The sequence below is a fragment of the Gambusia affinis genome, linkage group LG17 (assembly GCF_019740435.1).
Source record: "Gambusia affinis linkage group LG17, SWU_Gaff_1.0, whole genome shotgun sequence".
In the NCBI taxonomy this organism is placed as follows: domain Eukaryota; kingdom Metazoa; phylum Chordata; class Actinopteri; order Cyprinodontiformes; family Poeciliidae; genus Gambusia; species Gambusia affinis.
The window spans coordinates 21212822-21229320 of record NC_057884.1 but is presented as its reverse complement, the minus strand read 5'-3'; the positions used below and the strand labels follow the sequence as shown (position 1 = coordinate 21229320).

The 16499-nt window shown below is 38.8% G+C and overlaps 1 protein-coding gene across 1 annotated transcript in view; it reads left to right on the top strand.

The window, feature by feature from the left end:
- The window catches only part of cacna1bb (calcium channel, voltage-dependent, N type, alpha 1B subunit, b), a 137472-nt gene that overhangs the window by 61279 nt on the left and 59694 nt on the right, over positions 1-16499 (top strand). Inside the window, exons 9-16 of the mRNA XM_044144188.1 lie at positions 7326-7429; positions 8884-8999; positions 9074-9163; positions 11956-12045; positions 13007-13228; positions 13306-13418; positions 14162-14274; positions 14889-15020. Of these exons, the coding sequence (XP_044000123.1) occupies positions 7326-7429; positions 8884-8999; positions 9074-9163; positions 11956-12045; positions 13007-13228; positions 13306-13418; positions 14162-14274; positions 14889-15020 (980 nt within the window). The remainder of the gene's footprint in view (positions 1-7325; positions 7430-8883; positions 9000-9073; positions 9164-11955; positions 12046-13006; positions 13229-13305; positions 13419-14161; positions 14275-14888; positions 15021-16499) is intronic.

The window sequence follows — 16499 nt, the reverse complement described above, 5'->3', positions numbered from 1 at the left end:
ATCTTTGCAGCACAAACGCCTAAAACCAATTTTGTTAGAGTTGTGTGATATTGGGGACTTGTTGACCTTCTGACCTTTAGACTCTCAATAATATCTTCAAAGCAAAAGCAGCACAAACAGAAATTTTTGCAGCACAAACGTAGCAGAGTTGATATCTTTAAAATTATAGCCGTACAAACGAACATTTTTGATGTTTGACACCAATTTTGTTTGATTTTGACTTTTAAACTTTAATTAATAGCAAAAGCAGTGAGAACAAAAATTGTTGCAGCACAAAACTTTCAACAATACCTTCAAAGTAAAAGCACTACATAAGAAAATTTGTGCTCGTTTGCAGCACAAATTACCACGAATGTTGGTTGACACCAGCTTTGTTTGATTTTGTAAATATGGATGGTTAGTTGCTCATATCTTTTAAATGACAGCGGCACAAATAAAAATCTTTGCTGCACAAACGTTTGGCACCAATTTTGACAGGAATCGGTTGACTTCTCTCAGGTTGTTTCTTCTTCTAGCCGTAGATTCCTGGTATAAAGTGAAAACGTGCTGCTCCGGTTCACACTGTGAATGTTGCTGTGAGCGTAGCAGCAGCAGCAGCAGCAGCAGCAGCAGCAGATCTGTGGGCGGTTTCACTGTCGATATGTAGCAATGCGTATTTCATGCTCCGTGATTTCATTACATATCCTCCGTCTCCCCTGAGGATCCGACAACTGCCTTTAAATTAGACGCTGTGGTAATTACGTCTGCTCCGTCAGACTTTACGCTGCAGAAACAGAAAGGTTTACTGCATCTTGTGGGAACGTCTGCGTCTTCATTCAACAATCATTTCTTTATATTTTCTGTCCAGGCTGACAGAAGTTAAACAGTCCAGGTTCTCTGCATGAATTTTGCTTCTTATTTCCTGAGAAAGCTGCTTTAATATGATTTATAAATCAATAAAACACACAAATAGCCTGAAACCTTCAGTTTCATGTGGCTCTCAACAGCTGAAATATTATTTTAAAAAATAATTTATTGCACTAAGTGAAGCACATTCGTAGATTAATAATGTTTTCAAGGCTTTATTACTGTTGATTATGTATGGAATGCCATTTTGTCAACATTTAACAACAATTTTTTGGTTTATCTGACCTTTCATAACAGAAAAAATAGGGTTTTATTTTTTAAAGTCCTATTTTTACAATGTTATTCATTTATACATTTGTAAATGTCAAAGTTACAAACTAAATATTTAACTTGCAAATTAAATTTTTAGCTCAAAAGTTATTTAATTGGAACATTTAGTTTAATTTAACTATCTAAACATTTATGAATTTATATTTAACTCGGTGAAAATATAACTTTGAAAATAAAGTCATAATAGTAACGTCTTCATTCTAAATGTGGTTAAATTTAAATAATTGTGGTTACTTGCAGCTGATTCATGATTTGCCAAAGGAGGAACTTGGTCATGTTGGGTTGTTTTCCTCCTAAAAAAGTAAAATTATAATTTAAACACGTCTATTTGTCCTCAATCAGGTGAAATGTAATGATCGTCATACTGTTACATGGTTTAATACTTGATATGACCAATTTCATTGCATGAATATAACCATTTGCCTGCTTTTTAAAAACAGAAATACAGGAAATTCAGACAAAAATAGCGTAATTATCATTTGCACAATAGTGAGTAAAATTATTCGGATGTAGAACCGGTGCAGTTAAGGTTAAAGCTGAATACATCTCTCTGAAATTACTTTGCGGCAAATTATTTCCAAAGTCTGGAGATAATAGTCGTCTCTTCAGGAGGCGGATTAGCGTTAGCTTCACATTCAGGCGGCTCTTTTGATAGATTCTCCGTCTTTCTAATGAAAGATCTGCAGCTCTGCGTGCCGCCCCGGCTGTTTAGCTCTGTCACTTAACGCTTCAGCTGTCGTCCCTCCAGCAGGCTTTCCTTGTTGCTGAATTTGTGTGATGATGGTTGATCCGGAAGCAGGGAGTGGGAGTAAAAACTGTCACCCTGGAATCCAAATTTCATGGCAGCTTTTTGCCTTTTTTATGTTCCTGTTTTAAATCCAGGATGTGAGAGCTGCCAAATGGAGGCTGGAGGTCGTTGGACAACAAATCACAATGTTGCGTTCTTGAAAGCGTACAGGGCTGAAAAACTTACTACAATATCAGTGATTCACATCAGTCGATATCGATAATTATTGATTAGTTGTTTGTTTTAAATATCTGAAATATTATCAAACTGTTGTCGCGACATTTCCGGTTTTATCCAGTTTTCTCTTCACACTGTTGTTTTTTATTTTTAAGCAATTATGAGGCGCATTGGGGAAACTTGAAACTGCTGCTGAGCCAGTTACTCAACAAGTGGTTGCTAAGTAACCAAAGATGGGGGGCGAGGGGCACCCAGCAGGTCGTTGCTAGGCAACCAAAAAAGGATAGTCAGTTGATTCCACCAACCTTTTAGCTAGCCTTGAGAGGTTGAGCAGCTAACATCTCCTACATCTCCCAGAATGCTGTGCGGTTCAATGAAATGATTGCTGTATAATCTGTTGATATTGATTGTTATATGTATTGTTATTGATGTATTTTCCAGCCCTACTTGAAAGAGTGGCAAGGAAAGCAAAGCCATATTTTTACCCAATTGTCAAATTTTGAAAATATTGCAAAAAAGAATTTCCATCTATTGTACAGGTGTCAAACACAAGGCCCAGGGGCCAAATCCGGTCCACTGCAGCTCATTATGTGGTCCTATAGACTACAGCGGGACACATTATAATATTATTTTAGCAGATTTAATCTGTACACTCCAAATTACATCTTGGAGTTCACAGAAAATCAGCAGATCTCTGCATCTTTTTGTGCTAAAGCATAATTGTGAGTTTATTGCAAATTGTTTTACCAAATTGGTAAAAACATCAGGTTTTAGTGATGCTAATTCCCACTTGCAGTTAGCAGCATTTCTTACTTTTACTTTTACAAATACCTGTGGATTTGATTTTGATCTGGAGGGTGAATACACTGTATTCAAACTGGTCACTGGAATTACAAACTAAGGTTTTGAAATCAGGGAGCATCTTTTAAATTAGAAGTCAGCAAAACTCTCTGAGGGAATTATAACAGTATACTTACCCTGAATCCTTCACTGATTCTTCTTCAATGAATTATAGAAAAGTCCATCATGCTAAATGCTAAGCTGTCAGTGTGAGGCTAGATAAGGACTAGCTTGATCTGTTGGTGCCGGAATAACAGCTTATTTGCTATTTTGGTTCTGTTTATTCACAAAATCTTTGACTGTATCTGTATTTTGAACCTCAGATGTGTCTTCCTGACGGCGCCAGCGGCTGCTTGTTATGTTGATAATCACACCTCCATCATGAAGTGACATATGATGAAATGAAATGATGGGTGTCCTTCACTGATGTCCTCAAGATATTCACGTTTTCTTCCGTACTCCTGCGTGCTGATCGTTACGGAGATCAAATGTAAACCTAAATATTCTGCCAGACTGCAAATATTTACCAGAGGTGTTCTTGGAAAATGTCCAGTATTACAAACTGTGTTAATACGAGGGCTGTGGAATTATATTTAATCGTCATTATTAGTCCTACAGGTCTAGGAAACCTCCCAGAAAAATGTCTTTTCTTCCTCAGATGAAGTGGTTGAGCTGCTGAAGCTGCCATGTTGAGGCCATGTCAAAGGAAAAGCACTCGATTCCTGCTTGTTGAGTTTAAAAGTGTAAAATAACACAAGAGGGAGTCTGACTTTATCGTCTCTTCCTCACTGTTCCTGCTACTGAAGGCGGCGGTTTGTGTTTGTCCAATGCATGGAGAGTGCAGTTGCTGTTCTAAGTGATCTCTGTGTGAGAAGCCTTAGCGTGGGACGGGATCTTTTCTCGTTTGTAATTCCACCAGGCGTTTGCTGAGTAGGGGACAGCTGCTCTGTGAGGAGGCAGCTATGAGGAGGAGCTGCGCCCAGAAGGCGGGGCTAAGTCCACCCAGGCGTTTTGTAAAGCTGAATGGTTGCCATGGAGATGAAATTATTTCTCTTTATAATATGATATTCAACTCAAAAAAGTCAGTTTTAGTACACAGTACTACAAAAATGAGTTAAAACAGAGTGGGTGATTGTGTAAATGTTTATTGATTTTGTTGGGAGCAACAATGTAAAAGTCGAATAAAATGCGAACATTCGGACTAATTTGACAACTATCGGATACCGGATGTAGTTCCACCTGTGGAAGAGGCACAGGTTTCATTTTTGGGGGGGAGAAAAGATTGGATATTTGTCGTATTTGGTAATAATTTTTGCTGGACTTTTAATTGTCCCAGAAATTATTGCGATAAACGATAATATTGGTGTTTTGAGACCATTAAGCCTAGCCAAGGCTAAATAATGATAGTGGTAAAATAACAAACTTTGGGGCGTGCTCCGGTGGCGTAGAGGTTAGCACGCCCCACCCTTGGAGGCCTTCAGTCCTCGACGCGGCCGTCGCGGGTTCGATTCCCGGACCCGACGACATTTGCCGCATGTCTTTCCCCCTTTCCTGTCAGCCTACTGTTGTATAAGGGACACAAGAGCCCACAAAAAGGACCCCCTGGTGGGGAAAAATAAAAAAATAAAAATAAATAACAAACTTTATATTCTAGTGAACATTTAACACTGGCACTGGAAGACATTTTAAATATCCAAAATAAATAGACAAGAGAAACAGCAAATAAAATGAATTTTTAAGTTTCTGTAAACAAAAGTATCCTTCCAAGAAGAAAAGTCTAGTTGAGACCAAAACACCAGAGTGAAAACTTTTATCATTCAGTTTTTGGAGAGAAAAATGTTAAATCATACAAATGGAATTTATCATAGGATTATTAGATTTTCCATTGAGACAGACCTGTTATTTGTTCAGATACAGATTCCCTGATTTGAATCTGTCATCCAGTGTAAGGAAAGGACAAACTTCCCCTCTGGTCTCCGGTTTAAATTGGCTGCTTAGCTCCATCATGTTTTGCAGACACCAAGACCTTCACCTGCCCGAATTGTCAAATTATAACCTGAACTCATCCTAATGAAGAAGGAAGCAGAAACGGCGTTCATGTAAGTGTCGAACTCAATGACTTTAAGTTAAAAGATGGAAGAAAAAACAAGCCGATGATGAGAAAGTGATGAAACGCTTGAAAAGAAACGAGCCCAGGCGTTCATCCTTCCGGGTGGGTGGTTGTTGCTCTGACAGCGGGGGCCGGAGGGTTCGCCGCAGCACATTTTTATTCTCTCATCTCGGATTCTCTGATGCATAATACAGAACCGCAGCCCACTGATCGGGTCGTACCGAGCCTCCCATCACAATTACTTTGACATCGGCCTCTGCAAAGTGTCACCGAAGCGCTTTCAGGCACGGAGGACGTTTACTTCCTGAGGCACAACTGCAACGCAGAAACAAACTGAGGGCGTTTGAGACAATTGAAGAGAAACTGTAGGAAAATGTCTTTTAGGGTAAAATGTGACAGAAATTCTGGATCGTTGCCTGAAAAAGTGGAGATGGAAACTGCTTGTTATTCACACCATCGCTGAGTGGGAGGAGTGTTTCAGGCCACTTCATGTTGATTGTAATAAAACTGAAGCAGACAAAAAAATGAAAACAGAATTCATTTGATAGCCTTAATGGAGTTCTCTGTGACATTTCTCTAAGCACCTGCTTTGTTTGCAGTTTTTTTCTGTAGATTTCTACATGTAGAACAGCAGATGTATAAACCCATAAACCTGACATGTTTCCATTAAGCCACTGGGCTCAGTGGGATTGTGGTCCATCCATTGCTACCCAAACTGTCTAAACTGCTCTGGAAAGTTTTTTAACTCATAATTTTATGGGACTATCTGACAATTTTTACATTTATGAGGTCAGACGCAGGTGTTGGACAAGAAGGTTTGGTTTAGCATCTCTGCTGTAGCTTAGCAGGACTTTGTCTAAGCCACTCAAACTCAGTCTTCATCATGTTTATGTTTGATGTCACGTTGATTTACAATAAACTGTCACAAGAACACGGCAGTGAAAACGTATGACACTCAGATATTGTATGCTAAGCATTTTCTTTAGAGAAAAAAGAACAAATTGTAGGTGACCAGCCAAAATATGCTAAATGTTAGCCTATCTAGTGCTAACGCCAGCTTATCAGTTATAATGAACAGTAGAGGAATTAGGCAATGTAATGGCTGACCAGCCTAGCCATGCTATTTGTTAGCCTAGCCAAGCCTAGCACTAACAAATCCAATGCTAATGCTAGATTAACTGTGGTAATGCACAGCATTGCGTAGGCAATTCAGATGACAAGCCTAGCCTACTTATGCTAGTTTTTAACCTAGCCAAAGCTAATGCTAGTCTTTCCAATGGTAATCCTAGCCTACCTGTGCTAATGGTCAGCAGAGGAAGTACGCAATCCAGTGGGTGACCAATGTAAGCATGCTACTTGCCAGCTTAGCCAATACTAATGCTAGCCTATCCTTGCTAATGAATTGCAGAGGAAGTAAGCAATCCATTTGGTAACGGACCTAAGCATGCTAGTTGTTAGCCTAGCCAAGCCTAACACTAATATCCAATGCTAATTCTATTAGCATCCTTATCTATGTTCATGAACAATGTTGACAATCCGATAGGTGACAAACCTCTGCATAGTTTTTAAACTAGCCTAACGCTAATGCTAGCTTTTACAATGATAATGTTAGCTTGTCTCTTCCAACGAACAGCAGAGGGAGCAAAAAAGTAATTTAAAAAATGTGATTTAAATTTGTATTTCACTTAAATTTGTATTTGATTCCCTAATTTAATTACTTAATGAACAAACTGAGAACTTTAAAAAATGGAGATAAGATATAGATAAAATGGTCCTGTTGTTGTTATATGTTTTGATAAAAATCCATCCCCATCTCCTGTTAAAACTAATGTGTTGTGAACTCAATGTTTTCTTTGTTAAATAAAAAATGTGAAAATACTTTTAATTCCAGCTGAGAGAAATCCTGCGACATGTTTGTGGAAAATAGCAGCTCTGATTCTGCAGAAAACCTTTCAGTTTGGTAAACGTAAGGAAAAACACGGCGTATGTTTTTATGCTGGTGTTTCAATGCAGTTTTAAAATGCATGATAAATAGTTACAACTTTAATTAGACACTTCTGATCGGAGGAATATTGTGACAGTTTAAAAATGGAACATTGTCCATCTTTTTATAATCAGGAAAACATTTTCTTCAGACAAAACAGGGCAAGAAGCAGAATATAGGTCTGTGAAATTATTTTACTCCTATAAATAACATTTGTAACCGACTACATATAAAATTTTAATTGTTTTTAGACTAATGATGCAGTGGGAAACAACTGGAACTGGCTCTACTTCATCCCTCTCATCATTATTGGCTCCTTTTTCATGCTCAACTTGGTGCTTGGTGTCCTGTCAGGGTAAGTACACTTAGAAAGAATATGTTTATATTTCTTATTCTGTAATGAGTTGATTTATGATTATTTGTTTATCAGATTAAAATTAGCCCGTAATGCCCTCTTAGACCGTCTTTCGGTGTTGTAGTTTGGCCGCCATCCAGCAGAGGGCGCCGCTGGTCACTTTGAATCGGCAGAGACGTTGGTACAGAAACAAAAATGGAGGAGCTAATACAGAAGAGGGAGTGGAAACTGTCTAAACGGAGTCAGTTTTGGGAGGCGTAATACACTTTACGCGGTTCTCACTTGACATGTAAACACTTGACAAGTTTCATAAGTTTAACCTTAATTTAACAGACCTTCAGGACGAGGTAGCGTCAATTTCTTTTCAAAAATTAACAGATGTGCTACAAAAATGATGATATCCTAGAAAAGCGGAGGAGATAACTGAAAAATCAACATGATTTGAAAAACATGAAGCCATCAATAAGGGTTTTTGTCGTTCATCTCTTCCTCTTTAGACAAGCCGTATGGATTATGGAGCAGTAATGCTGCAGAATAAAAGAAAAGCAGGAAACGTCACATTTTAGCAGTAAAATAAAGATAAAACCTCAAACACCGCTGGGAATAAGGAATTTACTTTTTAAATCGTTCTAAAATTTTAGTGAGTAAATACTAGGGGTGTAAATTGTTGGTTTACTTGATTAAAATGAGCTCTAATTGATTAGCTAACGTCTACTGAGACCTTCTTTTAGAGTTGTATTCTGGCCACCATCCAGCAGAGGGCGCCGCAGTTCATTTTAAATCAGCGAAGCCCTGGTTTCAGAAACAAAGATGGCGGCCGTGTCAGAACGGAAAAGAGAAACTGTCCAAACGGAGTCCGTTGTGAGGTGGAAAATAATATTTATTCGGTTCTGTTTTAAAATCTAAACACTCGACACGTTTCTTAAGTTTGACGTTAATTCAGCGGATCTTAATGACGAAGCAACGTCAATTTTTTTATTAAAACATTATTGATGTGCTACAAAGTCGAGAGAAAAACGAGATATTACTCCGGAAAATTATAACATGATGGGGAAAAACCATTATGCCAATAAGCAAGTGTAATTTTTTAGTTTAATTGCAACCACACACAGCATTTCTGAAAATCTCTATTAACAGGGGATTTAATGTTTTTCCTATTTTATCGTTTCGTATCCAGCAACCTAAGAGGTTCCTGGTTTGTTGTATAAGTAATGCGATAAAATCACACATTTCTTTTGATCGAGTCAGTATCCAATACAGTTTTAACATAATGTTAAAAAATAATCTATTTTTTAAATGTATTTAAGAAAATGGACACTTAGTGGATAGATAATCAATAAACTTTAGATTAATAAACCATATCGCTCCTATCTTCATTTGCAACCCAACTAATAATTCATTCTTAAATCCAGTCTGTTCTGTCTCTGTTTTAAAAAAATTAAAATTCTTGTCAGAGAATTTGCCAAAGAGCGAGAACGAGTAGAGAAACGTCAGGAGTTCCTGAAGCTTCGGCGACAGCAGCAGATCGAGCGGGAGCTCACCGGGTACCTGGAGTGGATCTGCAAGGCGGGTGAGAGACTGGAAACAAAACACCAGACTGTCAATAATAAAAGCAAAATCTGACAAACCAATCCTCTGCTGCAGAGGAGGTGTTGCTTGAAGAAGAAGACGAGATCGCAGAGGAAAAGACCCCGATGGACGGCGCCTGGTACAAGAGGACACAAAACCTTTCAGGTGAAAACCGAGCATCTGCTTTCAAATGTGCTTTAACCAAGCTGACTTTTTCCACGAAATCTAGTCTGGTAAGAATAACCTAATCAATCAATCAACCAATCAATCAAATATTATTTGTATAGCACATTTCAGCAGCAAGGCATTTCAAAGTGCTTTACATCAAATCAAACACAAAAATACAATGCAACATAGAATCAACAATCAAAACAGAACATTAAGTCAGATTCCATCAATAAATTTGTAATTGATTATGTTTCAAATAAAACTCTAAACAAGTGGGTTTTTAGTTGATATTTAAAGGACGTCAGTGTTTCAGCTGTTTTACAGTTTTCTGGAAGTTTGTTCCAGATTTGTGGTGCATAGATGCTAATCATGTTTGGTTTATTGAAAACAGAATTATCAAATATTACATTTACATAAGTAAAACACGTCCTAATTACATGAATAAACCAGATTTGGTTGGTGGTGGAAGACCCGGTTCTGCTTGGGAAGGATCCAGAAACCTCAGCACCTTTTCTTTGAAGGCTTCTCCCAGTTTTCGTGGCAGGTCATTCAAGCATCTCAGGATTGGAAAGGAAAATGTGTTTCTGCAGAGATGCTCTGCTGCGTTTTGCTGCTTCCCGCAGAGTCATATACACTCTTCCTGAAATTTAAATTCTATGTTCCTCGGTTAAACCTCAAACATTTTATCGAAGGTGCTTCTAATTTTCTGCATTAGTGTTTTTCCATAATTTTGAATATTTCCTCAGCCTCAAATCTGCACAGTTTTACATTTTTTGTGCACTCTTTTTATCTTAAAATTAAGATATTAATTAAAAGAAATGAAAAGATACGTATACTACACCTGCAGCTTTATAATTATCCACCATTTCGTGTTGGTCTATCATCTAAAATCATTAAAAAACTAATTGAAGTTTGTGGTTGGGAAGAAGTTCAAATCATATGAATATTATTACAAAGCACTAAAAATGTATTAATCTTCCAGTTTTCTTTATAAATTTGCAATCAAGGAAACAACAGACTCCAGCATTTTTCATTTATAATTTTGAGGTTATTTACAAAATGTTAAAAAAACGTTTGGTTTAAGTTATGCTAACTCCCACCTGCAGGTGGCAGTATTTCTTATTTCTACTAAACCTCTGTTATAATCTATTATAGATGTGGTAGCAAAAATGTAATGATGATTTGAGTCCAATCTCTTGTCTTGTTGGGACTTAATAAAGAAAAAAATATCACAAATATCGTCACAAAATGAATGATTTTCAATGCAAAAAAATATCAAAATCCTGGAGGAACTGATACATAAGAGTAATATTTTTTTCTGAGATTGAAAAGAATAAATTAGAAAATAATTTTACCAATCAAATTTTCTGCTTCGGAGAACATCAATGTATATGTTAAGACACATAAACAAATTTAGTTGTGTTTTTTTTCTCAGATTTTTTTGTAAACTTCACTTGAAATTTGCTGATTAATTCAGATTTTACAGCCTGATGTGAAGGTATTGGACGTGTTTAAATGCTTTCCCATGCTCACACACACACGCACATAACAGTTGTTATGCTTTTGCCAGAAAACAGACACACACTCCACACACACACAGCAGAAGCCAGCACTCCTGTGTCTTCCATTAGTCACAAACGGAGGATTAGCACGTCTGAATCCTCGGCTGTAGAAATGCGGCAGTGATGTTGTTGGTGCAGAAAATATGCGTTTGGTTTCTTTCAGATAAATAACAGGTGTGAGTAATGGAGCAACGTGTCAGTCAGACTCAGGGATTTAGGAAGACAGTAATACTGGTGGCATATGAGTCACTGGTGACATAAATAATCGTAGCCACTAATCACTTCCACAGCATCCGTTGCAGTTACAAGCAGATGACCAATTAGGCAAATTAGGCGATTTAGTGACTTCCAGAGATGTTTGGGTTTAGCACAGGAGGGTTGAGGAATAACACTCACTTCCTGTGCTTATTAACTGGTTTTATGCAAACTTCCTGTTAGCTAGCTATGCTGCGGGCTCAAAATAAGTTTTTCTAACAGTTAACCAGAAGTACTACTGCTAACTTCCTGTTCCTACTAACAATGCCACAGTACTAACGGTAACTTCCTGTTGATGCTAATGATGCAGTACTAGCGCTAACTTCCTGTTGCTGCTAATGATGCAGTACTAACGCTAAAGTCCTGTTGCTAACTTCCTGTTCCTACTAACAATGCCACAGTACTAACGCTAACTTCCTGTTGATGCTAATGATCCAACGGTACTAACGCTAACTTCCTGTTGATGCTAATGATCCAACGGTACTAACGCTAACTTCCTGTGCCACAGTACTAACACTAACTTCCTGTTGCTAAGTTCCTGTGGATGCTAATAATACCACAGTGCTAACGCTAACTTCCTGTTGCTGCTAATGATCCAACAGTACTAACGCTAACTTCCTGTGCCACAGTACTATCACTAACTTCCTGTGGATGCTAATAATGCCACAGTGCTAATGCTAACGATGCAGAAGTCTGTAGTTCTTTTTATTTCAGTAGTAGTTTTTATGTCAGCTGCTGACAAACAGTTTTGTTTAGGAAACCTGTCAATAGTCATTTATTTCACCTGAATACAGATTATATTTTCTATTGGTCTCGAAACTTTCTCCATTTAAATTCTGCAGCAGCTGTTTTAAAAGTTATTTTTGTGTTGATTGTTTTGGCCAGTCATTTGTTCCTTCATTAACAGAAGTAAACTCAGTTTCTGTTTCTGTCTCCTGGTTTCCATCCTCTGTGTTTTTGCTGTTTTTGCAGTTCTGAAGCGAGGAAAAATCAAGAAGGGTAAAAACGATCTGATTGGTGCAGAGGAGGGCGACGATCCCTTTGCTGACATGTCCTCTGTTGGTGAGGCTCATCTTTTTTAAACAGGTCATCTGGAGGTCAAAGGACACCATCTGTTCACAGCCTTTTACATAAAAGCAGACAGTTTTCTACAAGATCCTGACCTTTGACTTCTGTTTATCAAATTAGGATAAAAATCTCACAGGAAAACCTGAACTTTAGGATTTATCCTGCTTGATAAGTTGAGTAGCAACGACACTGGATGTTCTCACGTTCTCATTAGTCTTAAAGATTGTTTTATATTTAATTGTTGGGTGAAGATACTGACTACTGTAACTCTCTCCATTCGTTCAGTCATCGAACTGGATTCTACTGTTGCAAGACATTTCAAATCTTTACTCATTATTGGCCTTACTGATCAAAATTCTTTTTTAAGCCAATTTTTCTAATCCCAGTTTGATTACACACTGCAAAAACTCAAAATCTTACCAAGTATTTTTATTCTAGTACACTTAAAAACTTATAAGTAACTTTTTAGCAAGATTAGTCAGATCAGTTTAGTTATTCCTTAATATTGAAGAAAAAGTTCTAGTTCCACTGGTGGGTTATTTTAGAATCGTTACCTAGCAACGCCAGCCAAGCCTAGCCCGTCGCCTAGCAACCCAGTTCTAGTTCCATTAGTAGATTATTTAATTTGTAACAAAACATTTCTTCCATGTTATGAGTGAACTAATCTGCTAGTGGAAATAATAATTGTTAAAGTCAATATTAAGGAATTATTCACTCAAAACAAGCTGCTATATCTTTCTTAAAAGTTAGTTTTGTCTTTGTTTCAAGTGAAATGAGACATATTTTTTTTACTTAGAGAGATATAGTTGGTAAGATTTTGTGTTTTTGCAGTTTTATCTCCTAAAACAAACAATTGTTTCCTGTTTAGATGACAACTTGACTTGAATAAAATTCAGTTTGTAGAGTTGAAGTTGGAATCAAAATGTATTTTATTGGTCGTGTTTTTTGGATTCAGTTCCCCCCGGCTCCCCGTTCGGTCGGGCCAGTGTGAAAAGCGGCGGGAAGATGGACAGCTCATCTTACTTCCGGCGCAAGGAGAAACGCTTCCGGTTCTTCATCCGGCGGATGGTGAAAGCTCAGAGTTTCTACTGGATCGTTCTGTGCCTGGTGGGCCTCAACACGCTGTGCGTGGCCATCGTCCACTACGACCAGCCGGACTGGCTGACCAGAGCGCTCTGTGAGTGATCACCACTCCACGCTGACGAAAGCCAGGCCTTCACGATGGCTTTAATTAAAAGTTTCATTTACAACCAGACACAGCAGAGCTGGTGTTTCTGGGTTTGTTCCTGACGGAGATGACCTTGAAGATGTACGGCCTCGGAGTGAGAAATTACTTCCACTCGTCCTTCAACTGCTTTGATTTTGGGGTAAGTAGCTGGAATCAAAATGGCTTCCTTGAGTCGTTTGATGATTTTAATGGCTTGTTCCAGTTAGGCTGGCCAAACAGATTTGAAGCCTCATTTATGATCAGGATTGATGCGTAGCTGTGAAAAATAGCAGGAAGAATCAGATCAGCTGTTCAAATGCAAAACTGCAGATATAAAACCAAAACATTAAACTCCACCTACAAAACCTCTCAAAGAGAACTCTGGGGCGGTTCAAATGCATCTGCTAACCTCAAGTGAACTACAGCGGAGTGCATTCTGGGTAAATACAGCCAAAACAAGGATGCTAACTAGCGCTAGCACGAGAAACGTCTCCTGATTGTTTACCAGGAGACGTACAACCACTAAGATCTGACACTACTCCATTTATGTTCACAGTTTGTGAAGCAGGAAGATGTTTTACTCAGAGGTTTTTGTGTTGTTTACTTCAGTGGTTGTTGGTGCAGCGCCCCCACAGGTGAGGAGCAGAACAGCTTTTTCACTCTGGTTGGTTTTAAACAGAACCGCAGCAGCTGAAAATGTAACAAATATTGCAAACTTGATCCCCAATTGAACAAAACAAAACAAAATGATGTTTAGGAATAAAACAATCAAAAACACCTGATTTACCTTTAAGAAGTTGCACTCATAGTTTGCTGAACACAATTAACTCGTTTTCTTGCAGTTTTTTAATTGTCGCCATCAGATCTAAAAGCACCTGCTGCCGTCTCCTCCGGTGTGTTCAGGTGATTGTGGGAAGTATTTTTGAGGTCATCTGGGACATGATAAAGCCAGGAGCATCGTTTGGGATCAGCGTGCTGAGGGCCTTGAGACTCCTCCGGATTTTCAAAGTCACCAAGTGAGTTTGTTTCAGGAAAGCTGCTGTCAGGTCGACTTCTGTTCAGCAAACAAACATTTGGCTTCTTATGCACTTGGCAGCTGATGGCCTGTTAGGCCTTCAGAGTATTTTGGATCTGCTTCAAACTTTGGGTGTTCTACATTTGCCTCTATTCAAAAAGAAAGAGAAATCTGTACTGATGAGACATTAAAAGTGACCTATTATGGTTCCTTGAAGAGGTTGTGATCGGTCTATTTACATTTTTACATTTTTTACCCAAACTCAAGATAATGATATTTAATCTGATCAGTTATGCCAGTTTTGAGATGTTTTACGGTCTCTGTCACTTTGAATCAGTCTTTCTCAAACTGTGGTCCCCGCACCTCTGGTGGTCCATGGGCGCCCCCTACTGGTCCGCCAGGTACTGCATGTAAACCACCGTTTACTTCAGCTCAACGTGCGACACTACAGCTAGCTTGCCAAAGGATTGTGTTAAAAATAATGGAAAACTGGCTTAATTATGTATTTTTTTTACTTCAATCATTAAATAAAGAAAAAGTGATACTCTACATTTGTTTTGCATAAATAACCCTTTCAACCAACCTTTCATTCAATGCTTTTCTTTCTGCTCCCAGATACTGGAACTCGTTGAGGAATCTCGTCGTTTCCCTTCTCAACTCCATGAAGTCCATCATCAGCCTGCTCTTCCTCCTCTTCCTCTTCATTGTGGTCTTCGCTTTGCTCGGCATGCAGCTCTTCGGCGGACAGTGAGTAAAACTTCCAACATGCCGTCGTCTCTGTTGCTCCGTCGTACACACAAATCCCCAGCGACTCCTCCAAGATCCTCTCCTGTCCTTCTGCTTGTGATCCCTGGACCGCTGCGGCGGCGGCGGCGGTGACGAGCATGTCGGCGCAGCAGGTAGCTGGCTGAGCAGCAGCACCAACTGGAGCCCTTTGAATATCAATCCCAGCAGGAGCGTCGTGTCGTCTAATGACAGGAACACCTCCTGAGCCCGGAGCTGGCTGCACATAATCAAAGGCCTGGCATCTGGCCCACGTTCTGAATCAATTTACACACAAACCTTTTATATTGCAGCCCACATCACTGCTGGGACATTGTGGTGGTGAAATGTTGTCATTCATAGAGCAGCTTCTCGGTGAGACTTTATGCACTTTTACAGCCGATTGAGGAACAATCGTCCTGAGTTTTCCTGGAAACAGTTTGGTTTTTACTGGCTCACTGTGCTGTCAAATTTTGCTAGATGATAAAAATATCCCAGTAACTATGACGATAACCAATAATATTGTTCTTTTGTGTCTAGAGCTGGATGGTAAATTAATAATATATATTGCAGTAAACATGCAATCAATATAAATAGATAGATAATACATCTGAGAATATTCAGTAGTCAATCAATTAAACCGCATGGCATTCTGGGAGATGTAGGCAAAGGAAAAACTTTCTAGGTAATCTACTAACTCACTCACACTTTGGTTGCCTAGCAACAATCTGCTGAGCAACTGACGCAGCAGCAGTTTCAAGTTCCCCCACTCCTCAAAACTACTTAAAAAAAAAAATAACATGAAGAGAAAATTGGAAGTCAAGTCTTAAGTCTTTAGGAAATCAATCTCCCCAGAGTGAGGTCATGTTATAACACACATAGGCTGCATGTTGTCTTAGCTGGCACATAAAAGCTACATTAGCTAAGCTAACTTTCCTAGTTCGGCCGTAAGTACCCATTACTGATATTTATCGTAGTATTACAGAGGTGGGTAGAGTACTCAATAATTGTGATCTAGTAATAGTTGTAATGTTCTTACAGCAAGTTCTTTTTTATTGTTGTCATAGCAACTTTATAGCAACTGCCTACCAAGATGGCCGTCAGTTACAAAGTTCCAGGAAGTGTGACGTCACATGGGAACAATGTATAAAAATTCAATCTTTATTGATCCCAAAGGGAAACTAGATAATAATAATAATAGTATTTTTGCCTCTGAAGCTCCAGCTGCCGTCTTGTTGTTGGTCGTATTTTCTCCCAGTGACTGTCGGCCCCGCGCGTCGTTGCGCTTTGGGACAGCAGGCGGTTGCCATGGTTCCCGTCTTAATTCTGCGACATCATTGGCGTTACTTGGCTGTCAGCTGATGGACATGTGTGAGATGAGTCTGACACCAACAAGATGCGTGTAGTTAGCCGAGCGTATCGGACTGAACACATTTCCCCTAATCAATTATTTCCTTGTGTCTC